Genomic DNA, 25356 nt, shown 5'->3' on the forward strand with positions numbered 1-25356 from the left:
CGGGTATGGGCCAGCCCCATTAGTGTCTATTTAGCCTGTAGCAGTTCGTTTTTCCTTTTTCTTTTTTCTTTTCTGGTTTCTTTTTCTGTTTTCTTTTTTCTATTTTCGGTTTTGTTTATATTTTTTCAGATTCGAAATTTCAATTTTTAAAAATTATTCAAATTCAAAGATGTTTAAATTCAAAAATGTTCAAAATTGAAAACCGTTCAAATCCAAAAATCGTTCAAATTCGAAAACCGTTTAAATTTGAAAACCGTTCAAATTCGAAAATTGTTCTAATATGAAAATCGTTCAGATTCGAAAATTGTTCAAATATAAATTTTGTTCAAATTCGGAAATTATTCAATGAGTAAACTACATTTTTGTTCAAATTTAAAAATGTTCAAATCTGAAAAATGTTCAGATTTTTAAAATGTTATTTATTTTTAATTTGAATTTTTTTAATTTTGAAAAATGTTCAGATTTTAAAAAATTCTTTTAAAAAAGAAAACAAACAACAGAAAATAAAAAGAAACGAAAAAGAAAAAACGAATTACCTGATGTTGGGCCGCGGCCCAGCTAGCTACCCGGGAGCGCGAGGGTGTGCGGCATCCTCCCAGCGCCGACCAGGTCGGTGTCGAGGAGCTCCCTACGGAAACCTCTCAAAGAAAATAGTGAATTCAATTTATAAAAAAAAAGGTGAATCTCGCATCAATGATTTCAGAATCTTCCTGTGATGATCATAACAATACTATAGGAAATCCTAAACCTACGGAATCGAACTTACGGACTCACCTTACGGACATCCCTGAAACGATTGGTTGGTGCAAATCCTTAACACCCCTTGATTTCCGGTGTAAGCAAGGAAATGATCAAGTGATTTCATGCATGAGAGACAAACATCGGTATGAATTCCCTATTAGCTTTTTTTTGTTTGCCATCATTCAAACAGCGCATGAATGCCGCTTTGGCATCTCGGGATTCTTGGTGTACTTGGTACGACAGTCTATGCTACCAACGGTAGCTCATATATCAAGCTCATCTCTTTCTTCCTGCTAAGACTATGTGCGCCTGGAAATAATTCATGGAACGTACTAGGAACACGAGTTGCCATGCTATCATAATAGTCGGCCAGCATCCTATCTTGCTTTAGTCTTCAGAACTAATTGCTCAGCTGACCCAAATCACACGGTCCAGACGACTGATGAACTTTCTTGAGAGCTCCATCTGAACCTGATAAGCAGAAGACATTTCTCAATGGGTGATAAGACCAGTGAAAGAAACCCATATCATCATTGACAGAGAAGTGGATAGACCACAGGAATCATGAATGAACCGAGACAGATTAAACAGTTGCCACTAACTTGTGTCTCACAGAATTGAGGTAAGTAGATTTATTCTACAGAATTGAGTCGTATAAGTTTTCTTCTGCAATGCTGCCATGTTTGCTTGCCGAAGAAAAAGTTAGGTTAATCAAGAAAGAACGTTTTGTCATACCGGTATATACTTGCTGCACGTTCCTCCAGATGCAATGCAGAAGACATTAATCTTGCTGCTTTCCTGTATGTACTGATATTTTGGCGAGTATATGTGATCATGTGCAATGTCCGTGTACCACGTAAACCAACGGAGCTGTCATTTTAGCACTGTGCACACGAGATAAGGCACCTCCAGCTCATCTTTTTTATCAACTATCTGGACACCAGGACATTGTGCTTGTTCTATATATAGTCCCTTTCTATCTGAACTATCACTGCTACAGAAAGATCAGCTAACTGTCCAGTACGCACCCTTATGCGGTTCTGCACAATCATAGGTCACACTGCTCTTGTGTGGTTGTGTATACACGCATGGAAATAGCTTCACCGAGGGTCCATGCTACTTAAGCCTACTTGTGAGTTGGGATTCAGAAATGACATCCAAGTTCTCTTCTCCAGCCCGAGATGCAGCCCCCTTAATCAGTTAATCCCATCTTTACACACCTGTGGTCCAGATTTTTGTTTACTTCTGAGTGAAACTTGCTCTGAGTTCTTCAACTGGGTTTCCCTGAAATCCTGGATGCGTGTCATTTATTCTGTGGATATGACGAGCATTTTGCAGTGATATGTATAGTTCTTCTTGCCTTAGTGTCTACAGCTAGCTGTTGCCCTCTTGTTCGTTTGCGGATTGTAGACCAGACCCCCCTCTAATCTCCCTTCCGGCTCTGCTTCCTGTCCATTGAGCTTCTCTGATCTCTGATCCAAGTTGAGCACTGTTTTGGTAATATTCTCTGTTCATACTCCCCGGTCTCGTCATCTGGACAGTATTTTAAAGGGCAAGGCAGGCACATGATCAAGTCTCGAGCATGAATTTTCCAAGGAAAGGATCTGGTATCTTTTGATCCTCCCATGTGTCAACAACGATCACACTCACCTAATTCATGTGACAGAACGCTTATTTTTGAGAAAAAAATTTACCATGCCTCTGGACTCACATGTAGTACTAGATTAATCGAACGGAGAGCCGATCGAGTTGAAGTAGTACAAAAAATAATAAAATGTAAACAACTAGAGCACTGGACCCCAGAGTCTTGACCGACGGAAAGGAATAGCACACCAACCTATATATCCCCATCCAATGCATCCCCACGCCTCTGATCGGCAATGCTAGTTTTTCTGCCATCACATTATTAGACGGCGATGATCTTAGCTAGCTTATCTCTCTCGTGGAACATCGCTAGCTAGCTAGGCGAGAACCCTATCTGAAAGTGTTTTTCTTCGGTCCGTGCTCGTACCGGCTAGCGAAGCCGCCGTGCTTGGTTAACCCCTGTATTGTGGATCTAGCTAGTGCAACCAGAATCCAAGCGAGTGACCCACACAGTTTAGATGGTTCGTTGCCGCTGTCATGGGCTCCCCTTCCTGCCTCGCCTGCATGATAGATCGATCATGCAGTTGGGCACTTTGACGACGACGAGACGGGAAAGGCTAGGCGAAAAGGAGACAGGAGAGGAGAAAAGCTGGTACGTACCGCTCGGACGGACCGAGTACACCGTAGGAGGAAGGACGGCCGGCATTGATGCATGTCCTGGAGCCCTCAATCATAGGGCACTCGTGCAAAGGTAGTAGAGAGGACGGATGGCTCACATTCCGTTCGTGCTTCGCCAAGACGATATTTCCCAGCGGCGACATGCATGATTTGCCATGAGATTATCTCTAGTCGTGTCTCCCAAACCGTTCTCCAAATGATGCCAGATTGAACGTTTGAGGAACGCGTTTCATTCGTGCCATTTTTGGAGAACATCGCTCCTCAGCCGTGTCCCCAAACACCGCCCCCAGACATTAAGCGTGCGTTTGGTTGCGGACCAAACCAGGGATCGGATGGGATGGTCCCTCATGTACTTGTGTTTGGTTGCAATTGAGGTGGATGGTCCAGTCCGCCAAAAGGGAATATTCCCTCGAAATGGTGGATCAACTGATCCGCCAAAATCGACCGGAACTGCCCATCCACAATTTTTTAATCGCCTGGACCACGAGTAAGCTTCTCCCCCTCGTCCCTAATCATCCCCGTCGCTGGTGCTCGACCTCCCCATCTCGATCTCTCCACCCGCGTGTCGGCCTCGTCGAGCCCGCTTGATAGCTCCCGGCGTTGTCCCCCACCACAGGTTGCTTCCTCCACGGCGCCGGCGGCTGGAGCGCTAGCTCTGCCCTGAGCAGATCAAGAGTAGTGAGCTCCGCATGTCGTCGTTGGCTCTCGGTAATGGCTCATGAAATTGGTGCCTGCAAGCCAGCCGTTGCCCCGCGAGAACTTCCAGCAAGAGCTTCCAAGAGCTCGGGTCGGCGCCGAGGAGCAACGGGGAACACCCTCTGCCTCCATGCGCTTCAGGGGATGGCGGTGAGGCCCCGTCTCCTTGCGTTGTAGGGGCGGCCGACGAGGTCCCTTATCCGTGCGCTCCATGGAAATCCTAACTCCGGCGATATTTCCCCATATTATGTTAAGCTAATTGTAGTTAATTACCTCTTAACATGTTGCTATTAGTTGTTATAAGCTAAGCAGATTTCATCCCATTCCTCAAATCCTTAGAACCAAACAAAACAAAGGATCATCCTAATATGGACCATCCCATCCCCAAAATCTAGTCCATCCCATCCCATACACAAATGTCCATGAACCAAACCCAACCTAAAATACTCCTTTTTTGTTTTTTGCATTTTTATTTCAATAAAGATAAAAAATATTCCACAAACTAATACATAATTGGAAACGTGGTTTACATGAAGATATAGTTTGGAACATGGTTTTCCACAAACTAATACATAGTTTGAACCATGGTTGACACAAATATAAAACATTGCAAAAAACTAAACCTAACTAGGCCGGGTATCGAAGGTTTCGTGTGTTCGCTGCCAAGAAAGAACACTCGAGGGCACACCCAGTCACCCAAACTGGAAAATCCAGCTGGTGAGGGTGCACCTGTTGGTTCTTCCGAGGAAGAACATCCAGAAACCTTCGTGCATATATTCGTTGCGAAGAAAAACAACACTCTTCAGTCGTCGTCCTCCTCGGCGATGTCGTTGTGGTAGTTCCGGCGGCAACGCATCTCGTCGAACACCTTGACGCTCATGTCGCTGTCGCCAAAGTAGGATGACACGAGCACGAAGCCGGCTTCGAGGCGGTGGTAGCGCGCGAACTTCTCCCATGTGTAGATCACGTCGACGATCCACCGGCAGTAGCGGCAATCATCCTCCCGCAGATGCAGCGAGCCCGGGCGCTCGTCGCCGGCGACGAAATCGGTGAAGGTGTCCGACAGCCTCTGGATGACGTGTGGGTCGCCCTTGAGGACGATGATGAACTCGAACAACACAGGCCCTCCTCGTCCTGCATGTTCGACGATGAGGACGACGACGGCGTCGCAGGCGACGGCGAGCGTGCAACTCTGCAGCGGCCGCGGCCACGACCACGACCACGGCCGCGAGCTCGGCCTCCGCCTCTACCAGCCATGACGTCGAATCTTGATATGGTGATAAGGGGTGGCCCGATCTTCTCTGTAAGTAACAGTGGTGATGATGATCACGGGATGAACACAACGGAGATAACTTGATGAAGTGGATGATAACTTGTATGACGCAACGAGATCTCTCGATTGGTCCATGTCGCCAATGCAGCAGCTCTCAACCCTGCAAGATATTCGCAACTCCACACACTTGCGCACGTAGCCGCCGACCACGAAGCGGTAAGTTGCAACCTTCTAATTCCCAATGGAACAACAGATCACACAAGACTTTCAGAGTTTACACCAAATCAAAGCAATATGGTGTAGGGATTCAATAGAGTTGCAAAGCAATCAACTATGAACTAGGGTTTATCTTAAACATGGTCTAAAACTATTATGGGGGCGTCCTGGGCACTTATATAGGGGTTTAGGACGACCTCAGGTCGAAAAAGTACAAAAATAACCGACACAGAATAGATCTGGTTGAGACAGACTCGGACTCGGCCGGCGTGGGGGCCGGTCGCCCGGGCCTGGGACCGGCTGGTCCGGTTTGGACCGGGCCAAGAACCAGGTGGCAACCGGGCGGAGTGTCAAGGCTTACTGGATAGTGCCCGGTTGACACAAGTGGGAAATCCGGTCGGCGCCGGGCTGGTCCGGCGTGGCACCCGGTTGACCGGGCCTGGGACCGGTTGCGCCGGCGTGGCGGCCAGTCAGACCGGATCTGGCGCCGGACTGAACTTGATCTTCTTCCCTCGCGCATGCCTCCCGCTCCTCCCTCGCGCGTCCATGGATATCTTCATGTTCAGCTCCATGTCCAGCTTCACGTCCAGCTTCTTGTCCATCTGCTCCTCTCCTCCTCGTGCGATGCTTGCTCCTTCCTCATACCTGATCATACATAAGTAATAGGACTTAGTGTCGTTGCCTAATCGACGGTACCTCGGAGGAGGGATCCTCACGAGGGGGAGAAGAAGTAGGGGCCATAGGGCGGAGTGCACACGGGACGGTGGTACGCGAGTTACCCAGCTTCGGAACACCCGCACGATGACAGGGCCTCTCGCCGCTTGTCTGGAATTATCTGGGCGCTTTCGCGTTGTTACAATGAGTTGTGGTTGTGCCTCTAGGGCTCCCGGGATCCGGCTTATAAAGGCGCACGGATCTAGGGTTTACATGGAGAGTCCTAGCCGGATTACAGGTCGCCTAACTACGGTACAATGTCTTGCCGTGTACGTCAAGGATCCGCCTTCCTCCCTACGTCGTACTGGATCCGGGTTCCACATGGGCCTCCATGGATCCGGGTTACTCCTGGGCCTCCATGGATCCGGGTTCCACATGGACCTTCACGGATCCGACTTCCTCCGATGGTCGGTTGGGATCCGGCTTCCCTATCCTGGGCTGGACTTCATCCTTTAGGATCAACGACAGAACTGGGCTGCCCGGTGGGCCATAAGCCATCACCACCATCTGTGAGCCACCCGGGCTTGCCGGAATCGGACCATGTCGATGGTATACCTATGAAGTATATCCACAACAGTAGCCCCCGGAGTTCTCCAAGATTCACCGTTCTTCCATCCAGCTCGGCTTGCGCATGTCTTCATCCTTTGGCTGGAACGAATAATAGAGAATCTTGAAGGACTCCAAACTTCATATCTCCAACCAAGTATTGGTCGGAAACTTCATGATCCAATGGTCAGATTCTTCGGAGACACCATTCAACGTAATCTTCGGTATGGATCCGACTAGCCAAATGTAGGTTCGGATCTGACTAGCCAAAATTTAGGTGTGGATCCGACTACCCAAAAATTAGGTGCGGATCCGGCTACCAAAAAATTAGGTGCGGATCCGGCTACCAAAAAATTAAGGTGCGGATCCGGCTACCAAAAAATTAGGTGCGGATCCGGCTACCAAAAAATTAAGGTGCGGATCCGACTACCAAAAATTAGGTGCGGATCCGGCTACCAAAAAATTTGGTGCGGATTCGACTAGTTAGCCAGATTTTCGCCATCTTTGAAATTTTTCTTGACATAACCATATGTATGTAGCCCCCGAGCGTTGAGTCGGCTTGCTCCAAGGAGACTCGATGCTCAGAAACTTAGCCCCCAAGCGTCAAGGTGGAAATTTTCCGGCTTGTTGCTCCAAAGAGAACTTCATCGATGTAGCCCCCGAGCGCCAAGGTGAATTTACTTGAAAATCCGGCTACTTGCTGTGCCACCAGGTCGGAATCTCCGCAACAAATGATGTGCTTGATCCCTATTTCCTTAGCGATGCGCAATCCGTGCAGTAGGGCCTCGTATTCCGCCATGTTATTTGTAGCTTCGAAGTGGATCTGCAGAACATACTGCAGTTCTTCTCCGGTAGGGGACTTCAGGGTGACTCCGGCTCCTGAGCCTTGATGCTGCTTTGATCCGTCGAAGTGCATGACCCATGTTTCTGGTTCCGGCTCCGGACTTGCATCCGGAGCTTCGTCCAATCTGCAACGAAATCCGCCAAGACTTGGGATTTGACCGCAGTCCTTGGCTTGTAAGCGATGTCGAAGGCGGATAATTCGATGCCCCACTTAGCTGTTCGTCCTGTTGCGTCAGCGTTGTTGAGAATTGTTGACAGCGGAGCTTTGCTCACAACTCATTATCGGGTGCTCTTGGAAGTAGTGTCTCAGCTTCCGGCTGCCTAGGAAAACTCCATAAGCTAGCTTCTGAAAGTGAGGGTATCTTTGCTTTGACTCCGTCAGCACCTCGCTTATGTAGTAGACAGGTCTCTGGACGTCATATGCATGACCTTCTTCCTTTCGCTCCACCACGATGACGAGGTCGACGACCTTGTTGGTAGCCGCCGGATAAAGGAGCATTGGCTCGACTCTGCTGGGGCTGCCAAGATAGGTGGGGAGGTAAGTATTTCCTTCAACCCACGAAGAGGCTGCGTCGGCTGCGTCGTCCCGGCACAAATTTGTCTGTTTTCTTCAGCAGCTTGTACGGAGGTAGCGCCTTCTCGCCAAGACGGCTAACAAACCTGCTGATTGCTGCGACGCAACCGGTTAGTCGTTGCACATCTTTGAGACAAGTTGGTCGTTTGATGCACGGGATTGCCTTGATCTTTTCCGGGTTCACCTCAATGCCTCCGTGAGAGACTATGAAGCCAAGGAGTTTTCCGGCTGGTACGCCAAAGACGCACTTCGGCGGATTCAACATCATCTTGTACCTGCGGAGGTTGTCAAAGGTTTACGTGAGGTCGCCGATCAAGTCGGATCCTTTCCGGGTCATGACCGCGATGTCGTCGACGTAAGCGTGCACGTTCCGGCCTATTTGGTCCTTCGAGCACCGCTGCATCGTACGTTGGTAAGTAGCACCTGCATTTTTCAAACCAAAGGGCATAGTAACATAGCGGTAAGTACCAAACGGGGTAATGAATGAAGTCGCCTTTTGGTCGGATTCCTTCATCCGGATCCGATGGTACCCGGAATACGCATCAAGAAAACACGAAGTTCCGCCCCGCCGTCGAATCAATGACTTGGTCAATGCGCGGCGGGGGAACGGATCCTTCGGGCAATGTTTGTTCAAGCCGAGTAATCGATGCACATTCTTAGTATTTCGAGTGTTCTTTTTGGGTACAAGGACGGGATTCGCGACCCAATCGGTGTGGATAACTTCTATTACAAAACCTGCTTCTAGTAACTTTGCTAGTTCCATTCCTATGGCGCGGCGCTTCTTATCTCCAAAGCGTCGCACAACACTTAGGCAGTATGAAGTTCTCATCGATCAAAGTATCACTTAGGAACAAATTCACCTGTTGTTTAAGTAGCTTCGCACGAGCTCGTGTCATTGGTCCAATCCTGACTTCATTGGACTTGAGCTTCACAGCAGCATCGTCTTCATCTTGTAATGACAGAGGTAGTAGTGCAGTAGGGATGTCCTCATCAAATGGTGACAGCTAGGGTTGGGGAGAGAGGTGCTAGGGTTTGTGTGTGAGAGGGACGATGAGAGGCGGTCCTTTTTATGGGCCGTAGGGAGACGGGGGAGCGGTGGCGCTCATTAACGCTGGCACGCAGAGCTAGGCGGGACGAGACGCTTTGCTGCGCCTCTGCGGGAACTGCACCGTCGCTGTGCGCCAATAACTTCTGTCACGAGGTAGGCGACGGTTAGGTTAAAATTCAATGTGCCACTGACGGGTCGATCCCGCCACTCCCTGCCTCGCTTTTCGGTGTGTCCGGTGTTCCCGGTGCGTCCCCTGTGGATGGGCTCGGGGCGCTGGACACCGTATCAGGGCGCGCCGGACAAAAAGCGGCTTTGGGGGACGCGGCTGGGAATTTTTTTGCGCACCCCAAATCGCTTTGCGGACGGTTTGGGAGACACGACTGGAGATGCGCTAATGTATCGTTTAGCTAGCTCGCGTCTGCTTCGCGCAGCTGGACCGCATCCCAGTGAGAAGAGAGAAGATTACTAGCACGCCTGGGGGCGCGTTTGGTTGTCTGGGCCTAATTCATGGCTCACTGGCGCAACCGTGCAAGGACACCTGCGCGTTCAGAACAAGCCACGGGCCGAAATAGGCCTGTTGTTTGGTAGGTCGGGCTGCATCGGCTAGGCCAAATAAGACTTTCTGTTTGTTTGCCTGCAGCCAAGCCCAAATCTCGATGGAGATGATATTAGGCCTGTTTGGTACCATCCAGGCATGTGTACGGTTACCTCTTCTCTACGACGGGTAGCCTTACCATGCTATCACCTTCCATCACACATAAATGAAGTTCATGATAGTTGCAATCAGTTCACGAAATCATCCCTAGCTAATACGAATGGTAGTTCATAACACGATGCTCCCTAGCTACTACGAATTGTAGTTTATCATTACGGGGTCGTTCAACAAACGAGGATCGAAAAAGGTTCGAGAAATAGGGGATCATAGGGGTTCTTCTTCTTCACTTCTTCTTCACTTCCACTTCTTCACTTCTTCACTTCGTCTTCACTTCTTCTCAGATGGTGGTGTTGCCTCTGGCTTCCCACATTGCGTCTGCCCACTCTTGCCTCTTCACCTTCCAGGCATCATTGTCGCCTGCTTCCACGCCATGGCCGATCTCTACTTCATCAAAAGTGACAACCTCTTCGAAGAACTTATCCTCGCCCCAATCTAGGATCCAGTTGTGAAGAATGCAGCACGCAAGGACCAGCTTTACCTGAGTGTTAAACGTGTGGAACGGTTTCTGGTCAAGGACCTTGAACCTGTTCTTCAATGCAGCAAAGGCCCTCTCAATGGTGACTCTAAGGCTTGAGTGTCTGAGATTGAACAACTCTCTCGCATTCAGAGTTCGGTGCTTGGCAGAGAACTCGTTGAGGTGGTACCTTGTTTTTCTGAAGGGAGGTAGAATTACAGGTCGGCATGCATATCCAACATCTCCAAGGTAGAACTTACCGTCAGGGATTTGCAAACCATCAGGCCTTGACATGTTGTCGGCCAGGATGCTGGCATCATGAGCTGAACCCTCCCACCCAGCAAGCACGTAGGTGAACCTCATATCGAAATCCACAGCTGCTAGCACGTTCTGGCTGGTGTAGTGCTTCCTCACGCGGAATGCTGCAGACATTGATCTCGGTACCTTTGCAGTGACATGAGTACCATCAATAGCCCCAATACAATCCTGTAAAAAGATTAGAACACAATCATGTTTCTGACAGTAGGACACATCTGATAGGTAGAAGGAACATGATTTTATACTCACTCTGAAATAGGAGAACCACCTGTAGTTGTTCTTGATCTTCGTTGGTGTGTTCATTGATGCTGGCTTGATCATTTCACCTCTAAGCTCCCCAATGACGTACAACACCTGCTGGAAGTACCGAGAGATAGTCTCCGTGGGTCGCCTAAATGTGTTATGGATGACTCTGAACCTCTGGTTATGACCGACCACATGAAGAAACATTGCGACTTGTTCTTCGACAGAGGTGTGGATGCTATAAGTCAGCAGTCCTCTTTCCCTGAACGATTTCACAAGTGCATAGAAAGGGGCTCTTCTCATCCGTAGCATCTGGATGGCCTCTACGTCGTTGCAGTTGTAGATGTTGTTTAGGTTGGCAATCCTCTCCCAATCTCGTTTTAACATAGGTCCGTATGTCACACGAGGATAAGTAGCATGCCTAACTGCTCTCTTATGCACCTTGTACACAAATGATGAGTGCTACGGCGTGATACACAAGCTGGAGCTGGTCGGTCTACTCAAACAAGATCTATGCATTACAAACGGTCTTATCGAACCCAACTAGTTCTACGAACATGAATCGAACACTACAGTAGAGCAGAGGAGTTTCCCCTTACCTCCGTCATGGCGGACGATGGACACGGCCGAAAGCCGCCGCAGATGTGCGCAAGCTCCGCCGCGGCTGGAGAAGATGACCCTGATCCGGCGCCGAGAAGGTAGTTGCGCGCTGCCAGATCTGGGTCGCCGCCACCGCCGGTAAGAAAATTGGGGGAATGCAAAATTTGGGAGGGGGTAATGGAGAGGGTAACCGAAGAGGGAGGTTGCCCCTACCTTTGCCGCGCAACGCCACTGGGATTTCGGCTTCTCCCGCCATGCCGAGGCGGAGCTCCCGCACGAACGGCGTTGTCGATTTTCGTCTCGCCAGGGCCTAGCCCTGGAGAAACTGTCAAACCGAGCGTTCCTCCGAGACCTGTCCCAGGGGTGCTTTAAAACCCGTGCTATGCAACAACGTGAGTACGCCCACGGAACCAAACGGCCCGAAAAATGCTCGGTTAATGCGAGCCAAGGAACGCCCAGGCTACCAAACGGGCCCTATTGTTTTCAACTGAATCTTTTGTCGACAAGAGTGGAGTCCAGCTGCATTGACTTGTACCGGACGCTTTGAGTAGGTCCTGAAACATGAACTTGCTCCCTGTTTTACTCCTTGGGACATGCCCAGAATATTAACGGAGAGAGTGCTCGATCGTCAGGCGAAAAAGATTCCTCGGTAGGAGCCGGATGCATAGATGCGTTGGCTGCCGAGGCTTGCATGTGAGCTTCATGTGCGGTGCGGGCTCCTATCCTTGGATGTTTCTCCCACCAGGCTTGCCCATGCACGTCTCCCGAATCCCGATCGTCCCCTGCTCGTCGCACTCGCGGCAGGTAGGTCCGGCCCCGAGCCCCCGACACGTAGGTAGATGAAGAGAGGTGACCGAGACCGGTCACGCAGGTCAGGTCGATCATGGCAGTGATGCTCACACGTCAGATCTGACCTTACCTTACCTGACCTGACCTGAGAAGGAAAAGCTACGATGGCTTTGCTCGATCGATCGATCGTCCGGAAGTACATGTCGCCTCACATGGCCTCAGGTAGTGCCTATGGTAAATCCGGGAGTACATGTCAGCGGAAGGAACATCCCCTGGGCTGTCAACGTACAGGCCAATTAATCAGCAGCGATCTCGGAATATTCCACAGCAATGCAGGGCAGGCTACTGAACCCGACGACGGGCGGCGCCGGCGAGCTAGGCTGCTTCACGAGCCAACGGGCGACACGGCACGTTGTGACACAGTGGCAGGGGAGTTCCGCGCACCATGTGACGCGTCGCCCTCGATCGTTAGCCAAAGCCTAATCTAATCCGAGCAAGCCGTCGTGCACGATGGCAATGTCATGGACTCATGGCACTGTACTTGCTGCTAAGCTAAAGCTACTCGGTCGAGCTGTGGCCGATCTCGATTTGGGCACGTAGGCACGACGAGGAAAGCGACGAACGGCACGCGCGCGTCCGAACAAAACGCACGCATACGCTCGATCCTTCTCCTGCTGGGCAGAGTAACATGCATGGGCGACAGAGTAAGTGTAGCATGTCTCGACGTGCATCGGCCGGTGCATTGCATTGCATCATCCCGATATATCGAGGGAATCGAGATCCAAATCCATCTCGCGCGCGTTCTGATTTCTACTGCTCACTTCGATTCATATCAAAAGCTGACACTATTTGTCTAGATACATTCATATTTAAATAATTTTACGATATCTTTCAATGATCTTAATCTCGAAAAAAAATCAGTACAATCTAACCGTGGACGCTAAATACAATCATCTCCGGTGAATTTAGGATTGAATAATGCAACGCTAGCTTATAAAAATGCGGGAAAAGAACATCATAATTATGGCTAGGGCTATAGAAACATACACAATTCAAAATTTTCACAAAAAAACCACCAGGTGGCCCTCTAATTTTCGTGAAAAGGACTAACCGCTCACTTTAACCTGTTTGGCAGTTTTTCTGACCACACTGGTCCACTGTCGGCTGGCGTGGCAAGCACATAGAAACACATTTAAACTTGTTTTATTTTTTGGGATTTTTTTGAAAAACATCAAGGGACCCACCTGTCAAATATCTTAATGATTTATAGAAAATGTTAAGGATTTATGGCGTCATGCTGCCATCAGTATGATGCCATTGCTAATGGTCGCCTGATTTATGGCGACATTGGTTCATAATGGTCGCCGGAGCGACGTTCATGGCGACACCCGGTGGTGGCGCACAACATGCGTGACTCGGAGACAAAGTGTGTCGAGGGGTGGAGAAAGGAGGGTCGCCTGAGCACCGGCGACTCACCTTGAGGCTGTGAGATGCGTCGGTGAGGCGGGAAGTGGCTTCAAGTGATGATGACGACCGATGTCGGAAAGGAGGGGCGATGATGTGGGTAGGAAAGCTCGGCTTCAATTTCTTCGGCGTGGACGTTGCATGCGACGCGGATCTCAATGCATCGTCGGCTAGGCTCGCGGCAGCGGCTCATAAAAGATGGCCATAGGTCTAGGGTTTCAGGAAGAATGGGAAAACACCCCACCCTATCCTGGCATGTTCCCGTGAGCCCCGTTCCCAGCACTGCCGCCATCTCGTCCGGCCCCGTTTCGGCAAGTAGCACGGCCCTCCCTGACCGTTATTACTTGCGATGTCAGCATTGAAAGTGGGTTCATCCCGTCAGAAACACAAATCAACGTTTTATGCGAAAATTAGAGAGCTGTCTGGTGTTTTTTTTTCGAAAAAATAAATTATGGTGTTTTTTTATTGTTTGTCTAGCTACAACTGTGGCGGTGTTTTGCAATTTTCTCTATTTTACAGTACCGACCTTGACTTAGAGCATCCCCACTCGTTGGCGCTCCCACGCCCAAATCCGGCGAAATTTTCGTCCGGATTGGAGGAAGATTTGGCGTGGGGAGCGCCGAAGTTCCAGCCGTCCCCGCAGAGAAACCCCAACCTCGACCATTTGACATATTTCAAACAAATTTAACATAAAATTTAACAAGTTCGGCGACCAAGAGTACGAAAATTGCTGAAACAAATTCGGCGATAATCAGTACAATGTTTAACAAGTGCTGAAACAAATGAAGCACACAATTTCACAATTTTTCAAACAAAATAAGACAGACTAGTTGGCGTCGGTGTTGGCGTTGCCTCGGAGCCTCCATATGTGCTCCACCAGATCATCTTGCAGCGAGTCGATGCATTGTAGAGTCTCGAATCTCCTGGCGCATAGCAATGAAGGCGGCCCATGATGGAGGCACTCGGTGATTAGGGCTGTGCAAGAGGACCCTCTCTCTCATATGGTGCTTCTTGCTCAGCCGGAGGAACCGGATGATTTCGCTCATTTTCAATAATCATATTGTGTAGGCACACACAGCAGTTCATCACCTCCCACATCTGATCTTTGGACCAAGTCATAGCGGGGAACCGGACGACAACAAATCTCTGCTGGAGGTCAGGGTGGGCATAAAAACCGTGAAACCGAAAACCGAACCGAAGCCGAAACCGAACTAACCGAAATCTCGGTTTTTCCATTAACCGCTATTTTTTCGGTTTCCATTTATACTAACCGAATTAAATTTGGTAGAATTCGGTTTTTAGCCCCACCAACCGAACAAGACCGAATAGACCGAATTGAGTAACCTACCATCAATTTGTGCATAAACCGATCATTCCATAGAAGCCCAATTGCGTTTGATGTTCCAAAAGTTGTTCATTCAATGTATGACTTTGGTATTTGATGTACTAGCTTTTTCGAATATAACGTGAAGCTCGCATAATAGAACACGTCGCTCGAAGTCTTAGCTACCCCTTTTAATCGCTCACGAGTGATGCACTCGTACCACGAGTGCCGCGGCCTACCAAATAGCATCCTCCACGATTGGTGCTCATTTGTCGATTTCTTGCGTGAGTTGATGCTTTTTGTGTTGATATGTCAATCACTATTTGCTTTCTTCGGTGATGCCTACTATTTGTTCAAGTGAGTAGGTTCATTCGGTTTTAACCGAAAACCGAACCGAATTTGTCGGTTAACCGAATCTTCGGTTTCCTAAATTTTCATGCCAATTTCGGTTACCATTTTTGAAAACCGAATTTGTTCAAAAACCGTAAAAACCGAACCGAAATTTCGGTTAAAACCGAATGCCCACCCTGAGCTGGAGGACACCAAATGCACGCTCGACGTCTTTTCGGCAAGCTTCTTGTTTCTTGACAAACTCGCAAAGTTTGGGGGTGCTAGGGTTCGAGATAGTCTTCACAAATGTTGCCCACTTTGGATAGATACCGTCTGCAAGGTAGTATCCTTTGTTGTAGTGCCGACCATTGATCACATAGTCCACCGGGGAGCATGACCCTCAACAAGCTTGGAAAAGACCGGGTAGCGGTTTAGGACGTTGATGTCATTGTTGGATCCGAGCATACCAAAGAAAGAGTGCCAAATCCAGAGATCATGGGTAGCCATCGCTTCAAGTATCACGGTGCAGCCTTTTTTGTGACCCTTGTACATTCCCTGCCACGCAAACGGACGAGTTCTTCCATTGCCAATGCATGCGATCAATGCTTCCAAGCATCCCTGGAAAACCTCTAGCTTCATTTGTTGCAAGGATTCTCTGAGTGTCTTCGACAGTGGGTGATCTCAAATAATAGTCCCCGAACACTGCTATGACGGCCCTGCAGAACCGGTAGAAACAATCAAGGGCGGTGGACTCCGCCATCCGAAGATAGTCATCTGCAGTATCACCGGGAGCTCCATACGCCAGCATCCTCATAGCCACTATGCACTTCTGCAGTGACGAAAATCCAACCAAACCGAGTGCAATCCGCCTTGCATCCGAAGTAGGGATCAAAGTCTCGGATGGCATACACAATTTCCGGAAATAGCTTTATGCTCATCCCGAAACGACGCCGGAAAACACTCTCACCGTGCAATGGATTGTCGGCGAAGTAGTCGGCGTACAACATGCAGTAGCCCTCCATTCGTTGTCTCGGCTTGCACTTCCGGCGACACCGGTGCCGACCCACCACGTCGACCGGTTGCCGATCCGGCGTACATGCTTGCCAAGCAACCGAGGATCATCATGTGCTCGTCGTCTTGGGCGGCCGCCGCCATCTCTTCTTGCATAAGATCGACGAACATCCGCTCCTCCTCTTCGTCCGAGTCCATGGCCGGCGAGGCAAATGGACGAACACCGACGGGTGTGGTCGAGGCAACCCGAGCCGCGAGCAACGAGGAGCGAGGCCAAAGTCGGGAAACGAGGCCGGTGGAAGAGCGACCGGATAGGCCGTCGTCGAAAGACGGCGGAATATAGGCAGGTGGGGAAGGAGGGACGGCGGAATCTGGACAACAAGCCGACGGGGTGGTGCCGGCGGCGAGAGAGATACGAGGGGTGGAGGTGGGGTTCGTGTGTCGAGTCACCGACAGATCGGGCCCTTCCCCGCTTTTCACTCGTCCGGAGTCCCCGATAGGTCCCCGGGGGGCAGGGGATGGCGTGGGCTCGCCGGATGGATGAAGGGCCAAATCCGGACGAAAACGAGGAACCGGGTCGCGACTGGACCGAATTTCGCCGTCCGGATGAGAAAATCGTCGCTCGGGGGTCTCGTCGGGGGACGAGTGGAGATGCTCTTACCACCGACGCATGGAAAACGCATGACATGGTTCACCGGAGATCCGAAGCTAGTAGAAGGAGAAGGACAGAACAAGTACGGGATGGATCGAGTGGCCCACGCGGTGGGAAATAGACAAAGCCCGACATGGGGCAAGGGAGAAGAACGATGCTAGCTGCGGCTAGATGATGATCTTCTTTTCTGTGAAAAAAGAAGAAATGGTGATGGGGAAAGCCTCCCAAAAGTTTTCGGTTTGTCACAATCCCCGTCCCAACTGCGATCCAATAATTTGGAGCAACCCCTCTCGGTCTTATCCTCCACCAACCTACCTTGGCCTACGCTGCGCCTCAACCTCTGCCCTGCGCCATGACGTTGAACACAAATTCATTTTTTATGCGTAATCTCCATTACATATATAACAGAAAGCAATGTGCCAATGTATATCTATTTTATTTTCCGAAATAAAGTGTCAATATCACGAGCACCGAGCCAATCTCCATGAGGGCGGTAGAAGAACAAAATTACCACCACGGACATCCCTGCACTTGGGCCCACGGTCAGAGACAGGCCCAGTAGGCATATATTAGCAGCATGCTTGCTTCAGTGAGTTCGCACTGTCACCCGACACCCCGAGCCTTCGTCTCCGCAGTTACGCGAGGAATCAATCACGGTAAATATCACCGCGCGCGCACAGCCCGCCTAATCAAAGCCGGAATTTAAGCGCCATTGCTGCACCCATAGACCATACCATACCATACCTGCGTGCGTCCTTCCTCTTGTCTTCTTCTCCTGTGGCCATAGTGCTACAGTGCTAGCTCAGCGGCGTGCGGGCTTCTCGTGTTCTCGACTGATCTGAGCCGACGGGCAGCGCGAAGCCCGAAGGGAATCCCATCTGGCGCGGCGGTGCTGGGGGCGCTGCTTCGTGGCTCGAGCCGTCGGCAGTCAGGTAATGGAGAATTTCAGGCCCTTCTCCTCCTCGGTGTCTCTGCTTTCTTGGGAGGGTTTGTGAGTGGGAAGCGAGCTTTCTTGGGTGCCGAATTCCGCAATGTCGCCGGGATGTTGCTGGAATTCCCTGCTCACGGCAGTCTCGCTAGCTATTTATCTGCGGTCCGTCTGCGTCGTTTTGGTTCGGCCGGCTGTGAGTGGTTTCCTCGAATTCTACTGCTTCCGCGGGCGGTGCTCTTTTATCCTGCGTTGATTTCTCGCAAGGTTGCCGCCAAGTGCGATTATTTCACGCGGGGTTTCTCAGGAGAAGTTGAATTGTACGGTGAAACTTCTCAAGAGGAAGAGCGGCGGCTGTTCGATTCAGCTTTGTTTGCCAGAAAAATCCCCTTCTCTTTCCTGTCCAGTCGGTGCGTGCATCTTTGCTGTTCTTCAAAAGTGCTAATTTTCTCAGTTCCCGTCTCTTTTTGACACTTTCTTTTCTTTCTGTGGTAAAGTTGAAATTTGTAGTTTTCCTTCTTTTTCCACTCTAAACTGGTATAAGTTGAATTTGCACTTTCATCACAACTTTCGCAGAAATGATTTGTTTGGTATAGAAAGTACAATTTTCCTTTTTTTATTCACCGAACGTCAATTATATTCTTCAAGTTTCTTTTCCTGACCAGAAATTGCGGCATCCTGGAGATGCAATTTTGGGTTACTTTCTCCGAATTTTAAAAATTCATGTCTCTGGTGGAATTCTCGTATTATAGGAGATTTTCATATTTTCTTCTCCCTTTGACTAAACTCTGCAACTGCATCCTGTTATGCTTTGGACTGCAACTGGTTATGGGTGGTTGGCATGTGATGTGAGCGAATATTAGCACAAGCTGGGTTGTTGAGAAGAAGGTTGGTCTCCCTTGCTCCATATGGTTTTGGGCCGAGGGATTCAACTGCAGCTTGGGTAGTGGGAATTTTCTGTGTGTGGAATCTTGACTCGAAAGGAAAGGAAAGGATTGGTGTTGGAACCGGCGCTAAAGGGGGATGCTTCAAGTAGAATTGACTCGACGAATTAATTACTTAGCTTCCACTGATGGAGATTCTCCATTCCAGCAATGCGCTTATCTTCGATCGTGGCCACTCTTGGAAGGAACACTAAATGACTTTTTGTTCTTTGCCTCTTTGGTTGTAAGCTTAGCTTTGAGTTCTTACTTGGGTGTAGACAGTGCAAAATGTTTCTGAACACTTGTTCTTACCATGTTCTTCAGATGCCTTAATTTGCAGTCTTATCCTTGTAGCAAACTTCCAGGTCTACCAATATTACTGTTTTTTTCTAACGTATTTCAGTTGTCGTATCATGCTTGGGTTATAATGCATCTAACTTTGCAGGATTTGCCAAAGAAATATACCCAACTGTGATGGACTAGCCGCAAAATAAAAGATGGCGACTGAGGTCAATCAAACTTTTTTCGCATGGTCGCAGGGAGAAACAACTGACATGGGTCTTTCTCAGGTAAGTTCTCTAAGTTGTTAAATAAGCATCTTAATTTTAATTTTATGCATACTATGCAAAATAAAATTTGTTTCAACTAGAAATCCTGTTGTTCTTATTCTGAAATATAGTATAGTATTCCATTTTTGTTCCTGGCAAGCGGCGCCACCACCTAGTAGATTCACCCGCTTCTCTATGTTGTTTTCCACTTTCCTCAGGGAGCTCCAGTATCCCAGAAACTTAATCATGGTTCCATATCGTTCGGAAGATTTGAATTGGAGTCACTATCATGGGAGAAGTGGTCTGTATTTACAAACGACAGTCGTAGTGAAGAATTTGGTAAGTTCAATGGTTTAGTTGCTCAGAAGAAGGCATATTTTGAAGAGTACTACAAGAGGATTAGGGAGCTTAAGGCTTCACAGCAGCAAATTCAGCAAACTGAACTTACCTTGGAATACAGTGGTGATGGTAGTGATTCTAGCCAAACAGGAGAAGAAATGCAAGCTGAAGATCTTGAAACTCCAACAGCATCTGGAACAATTGTTTATGATGATTATGTGGAAGAAGCTACACATGAGACAACCTCTGAACAGGGCATGCAATGCTATCATGACCATAAAGATGAAGACTTTCATCTGGAATTTTCGCCATCCAATGTTACTTCAGCAGCGAGAATTTCACAGCAAACTAACAAAGATACTAGAGAAAATGCCGGTGGTGACAATTCAGATCCTGTAGATACTGAAAATGCAAGTTGTGGTCATGCCAGTCTTGGAGCAGCTTATGGAAATGCAAAGGCTCCTAAAAGAATTATTGGCAAAGACCCCAGACTTAGATATGCTTCAATGATAATACCAAAATCAGTCAAAACGATTCCAGGCAGTCCTCTGGACCGCACATCTGTTAGTAAGGTAATGACACAACCGAGTTTTGGTACAGTACTCTCAGAATCACTGCTGCTTTTATCTTGAAAAAAACTTTGCTTCTGTTTTCTAATATAATTTTACTCGTCTTATACAATGATGATATGATTCTTTATTGTGGGTGCTCTCTTTTTGATGTACAGTTCCATACCCAGTTTACTGTTTTTAGCTAGTTTTCTCAGGATAGTTTTTAGCTAGCTGTACCACATGTTTCGTGTTTATATGCCAGAGAGCATGACTGTTTTGGCGAAGTCATAACATATTATCCATGAAACTTTTCAGAGGCCTGCTTCAGTGAAGCACAGTATGACTATGAACCAGAAAACTAAAACAGATAAGCTCCGTAGCACGAATGTGACTCCTCAGAAGGCTGCGGGCGTGGCACAGACTCGCAAGCCTACGGCAAAAGAAGCTCCTGAGGTTACAGGTGTCAGAAGACCCTCTTCGGCTTCCGCGCGGATGCCATCTGTGGGAGAGCGACATCCGATCACCAGGGCAAGTGTTAAGAAGCCTGCTGATGTCTCCGCCCCACGACGCCCTTCCTCTGCCGAAAGACGCCCAGTCACCAGAGAGAGTGCACAGAAGCAAGCCACTGTCACCACGCCATGTCGACCTTCTACTTCTGAGAGACGCCCTGTCAGCAGAGGGAGTGCAGCAAAGCATGCTGACATCGCAACTACACGCCGACCCTCTACAGGAGAAAGACGCCCTATTACCAGGGATAGTGTTCAGAAAATGGACCCAAGAACGTCTAGCAAGACAAGATCATCTGTGGATTATCCAATGGTTACAGCAACCTCAGTGGTACGTTTAGGACCCTTCTATTATCATAACAGTAACTAAAGCACCATTAATCTGCTCAACTCTATGTTCTGTATGGAAGCATAGTGGCATTAGTTCGCTTATAATTTACTTCTTCGTGCAGAGTATTGTGAAAAAGGCTGCCCCTTCAAGTGCTACTAAGAGTACCAAGCCGGAACCAAAAAGGTTAGTCCTGTGAACCTGTACACACATTCTTGGAATATTTGCCTTTGCGTTCTGTTTTAACTGTATTGGCTTTTCCCTGCTTCAACAAACAGCAATGTCAGAAGATCAAAGGGTTCTTCAATATTAGACAGTAACTTAACTAGGCCAAGAAGAATGGGCTTACAAGTTTCAAGGTGCTAATCTTAAGTAGTGTTACAATGTATAAGAAGTTTCTGAATTCTTATTTTCCAACTGGTTTGACACTTCATTCCTGACAATAGCTTCTCATTTTGTAGCTCGGTTAACTTTCCACCATCAAAAATGTTGAGTTCGAGTGTTGGAGAACCAACATTTGCAAGGCTGAAAAAGAAAGAGGTAGTTGCACAAAAATCACTCTATTGTACTCTGCATCATACAATTACGTTCTGTGATTCAGCAACATGTTACTACGAGTAGTTTTCTCTAACACACGCAAAAGTGTGTGTCTTTGTATATTAGAAGGGGTTACTGCAAGTAGTTATATGGGTGACTACATATACAGTGGGGACTAGTTTCTTCCTCATAAATTCTAGTAATCCAGTGTGAAACTTGATTTCATTTCTTCAAAAAAAAACTGCTTCAATAAAAAAAAGACTAGTTCTGGTGACTGAAACAGTTATGTTGAGTAGTCACACATACTCTGAACTTTGCTTAGTCTAGGTTTCCCCAAACGCTATGATTCAAAGGGGTTGTTATCATGTTGTCAGCTGACACATCCCACAAAGCCTCTGCAAATAAGTGTTACTTAGACGATGTTGTGAAATGTGAAGGCACTGGCATTAACATTCAAATGAAGTTGCTAACAATCATAATGACCCTTTGTGCAGGGCATTCAGGGGACAGTGCAATCTCGGGTATCTGCATCAAAGAAAGCAACTCCTTGGCAGCCCGGAAACACCAAGCCTAGGGCTCCAAATGTACAACTTCTTGTACGATGTCGCTTTATACCTTGAGATTACATACTGACATTTTGACCCACTCTATTTCGCAGCCACCGACGCCGCCACCTCCACCACGTCGTCCATCGAGAACAGCGAGCAAACCAAACACCGACGGCTCATCAATTGGTGGCAGAAAGCCAAAGTAAGCTGCTCACCATGTTTACTGAAAAGCTATCTTATGATGCCTCACTGGTGTTAGCACAAGCTACTGAAATACCGCGCTCTTGTACAGTCTTAACTTTAGCGATCTCACCCAATTAAATGTCCAATGCAGGGCCTCGACACAACAATGGCATTGATGCGAAGGGGGTGTTGATTCAAGCTATTGCCCTGCAGAATCGATGTCTCTCAACCGTTACACGCATCTAAATCATGGGCTTTGCGCGTTATGCAGATCTCGTCTATGATGCTTCCGCATATCGATCGCTTCCCTCAAGCACTTGGTCCTCTGAAACAGTCACAAGAGTACCGTGTGTAGCTACATGTCCCATAAGTCGTATCCACTAGTATATAGCATCGTCGTCCGAGGTACTTAGAACAGTGTATATACATCAAATAAGTGGAGCTCCAGATAACTGTAAGATTAGGCAAGATGGAAAATGTGGAATGATCCATGAAATCAAGAAATGTATATGGTATATATACATCCTTGGTTCACCCAGAGATTTATGCATGAACTGGATCGTAGGATGTGACGGTTCTCCCAGCGATCATGGTCTGAAAACAGCACGTACAGAAGACAGAGCTGGTGCTTTGTTCACATGATATGCTTGATCCGCCGCGGAGCCGGGCAAGGAAGAAAGAGCTCCACTTGATCGTAGTAGCTTTCTGGGAGGAGGAGCAGAGGCCGAGACGATCCAGATCGGCCGTACGAGGTTGGGGTATCGCGATCGAGTACGGGGAGGCGAGGATCCGATGGCAGAGGACTGGTACCCCTACCCGCGACAGCGCCGTCCCATCTCGCCTGAGTCGTCAGAGTTGTACACCATCATTAGCCTCCGGCCACGGCGAGATCGATCCCATAACGGTGTGATTCCCGTCGTGCTCTGATGATTGATCCGTCGTGCTGCCATACACGAACAGCGTTGGCCGTCGGATCGGATCGGGCTATCTTTTCGCACTGTGGAGTGGCCCAGTAGTAGTACTCGCTAGCTAGGGCCGCGAATGATCGGCAGAGCAAAATAGTACCACCGCGCGACATGGCCCTGACTGGGACGACGGTGATGGAACGGGGGCTCTCGCGGCCTACCACCAACACTCACGGGCCGCTTGAACGGCGAACACGTACGGCCCGACCAAAGCACGGCCGACTACCATTCGCTTTCCCTGCAAAGTTGGCACTGCTCGGGCGAGGGAACAAAGCAGCAGCCACAGACCATGTGGGCCCGTGGAGTCAGTGAGCACGCTCACCCTCGAGAGTTTTCAGTTACACCTGGGCAAAACTCGGCCGGGCCGGGTTTCAGGCCAGGCCCGGAAAACCCCGAAGCTTAAAAGTTAAGCCCGAGCCCGGCCTAACCATCGGGATTGTAAAGCGGGCCAAACCCGGCCCGAGAGAGCTGTCCTGATCCTTAACTAAATCGTGAAAATTGTAAGCCCGGCTTGGCCCGACGTTCGGGCTAACATATCAAGCTTGAGCCTGGCCCAGGATTTTCGGGCCGGGTCGGGTTGCCCATGCCCAGCTGTATTTCCAGTGAGCAGCGGAGTAAGTTGCTTTGGCCCCCGTTTCAGCCTCCACGTGGGTGGCGGGGCCAGCTAGAGATGTCGGTATGTTCTCTACCAGTTTTCTTGTGGGCGCTCTGTAAATCTTCAAGGAATTTTCGCTAGGGGACACTTTGATAGAAGTACAAAATATTAATAGACCTTGATACCCTCGCTGCCTATAAAAGAATATCGCAAATTTGTCTAAAATTAAATATATATAGATATTTTTTAGTGTATAGGTATATTTCAATTTAGACAAATCGTTGACATCCTCCTTTTGCGAACGAAGGGAGTACTTGAAATAATGTTTTGTTTTGTAGGGAGTTAGTACTTAGTACAAATTTAATTAGTCTTAAATGTTTTCTTTGCGGGTGAGTCCTACATATATTTTAACGCATCTAACATATGTTTATCTTGTAATCCCTACTCATTTGGAATGACATTGACCGGCTGAGTGAAAAATAGCCAGTCGATTTAACCTTGGTATACAAAAGCATCATTTATCCTTTACGAGACAATACATGAATATACTGTAAAACCGATATCTTATATTTATATGGTGGCAATTATTTGACCTAGTGTTCCATAGTAAAATGTGCTTATGTGCCAATTAGCATAGTCAGGTTCTTGGAGCCTGTTTAGGTGGAACGATCTAGAAAAGTACAAAAAGCTACTCCTACATATATCTAGCAGTATCTTCTCAATATCACGTAGAAATATATATAAAACATACCGGAGATAACAAAACGATATGCACATTTATCCAACATTAAATGAGGTATGGGATAATAATGCATACTCCCTTCGTCCACAAATAAGTGTACATGCGTGTTTTCCAAGATAAATTATGAAGTGAAAAAATATACATTAGGAAGATGCAAAATAACATCTCTTCTCCTCTTTAATTATTTTACCTCCAATGAGCTAAGTGTATGTAGAAAATAAGGAGAACATGTGCTTAATATTATTGTGTTCAATTTACGTGCGATGAGAGAGAAGCATTTTTTGTTATTTTAAAGTGCATTGGAAAGATACGAGTACACTCTTTTATAGACAAAGTTTAGAGCTCGATGTACACTTATTCGATGTACACTACCAATTTTTTTCTCATGTCATGTAATTTCCAACTACAACACATGCTCTCTGAACCTAGCTATTTGGGCCGTGCTTCGTGGGTTGGCCCGCAAACATTGATTCTCTAGCCTGGGATGACAAGGAATATATGGGCCATGTCGACATGCGGCTCGCCACGGTACCATGCTTATCAACGAAATGAGGCCCTCATGAGGGCATGGCACAACACGTTTATATGCGGGGCAGCCCAACACGAGCCGTTTATTTGCAAGCTGGCTTTGGCGCGGCGCGAGCATGGCTCTGCCCCGGACTCGGTACATGGGCATGCACCCGACATGGCACGGGGAGCGAGAGGCGTAGGGCGATATCAACAATCCCTATTTGACGCCTTTTGCGTCCGTTAGCGTGGAAATGCACGCACGAGGAGGGTCGTGGGCCGAGGCCTGTCACCGCGACGGACAACGCCAGAGACGGCAGGGAAGACAGCCGGAGACCAGGAA

At 48.3% G+C, this 25356-nt stretch overlaps 1 protein-coding gene across 1 annotated transcript; it reads left to right on the forward strand.

Moving 5' to 3' along the window:
* Window positions 1-17696: 17696 nt before the first annotated feature.
* Window positions 17697-22243, forward strand: LOC124659774 (protein WVD2-like 7). The gene is made up of 9 exons (XM_047197589.1): window positions 17697-17745; window positions 19110-19233; window positions 19431-20123; window positions 20418-20939; window positions 21061-21122; window positions 21215-21295; window positions 21398-21476; window positions 21968-22057; window positions 22132-22243. Exons 2-9 carry the CDS (start codon window positions 19162-19164, stop codon window positions 22225-22227), a joined length of 1695 nt encoding a protein of 564 aa, XP_047053545.1. The 5' UTR covers window positions 17697-17745; window positions 19110-19161; the 3' UTR covers window positions 22228-22243.
* The last annotated feature ends 3113 nt before the right edge of the window (window positions 22244-25356 follow it).

The sequence above is a fragment of the Lolium rigidum genome, chromosome 6, assembly GCF_022539505.1.
Source record: "Lolium rigidum isolate FL_2022 chromosome 6, APGP_CSIRO_Lrig_0.1, whole genome shotgun sequence".
NCBI lineage: Eukaryota > Viridiplantae > Streptophyta > Magnoliopsida > Poales > Poaceae > Lolium > Lolium rigidum.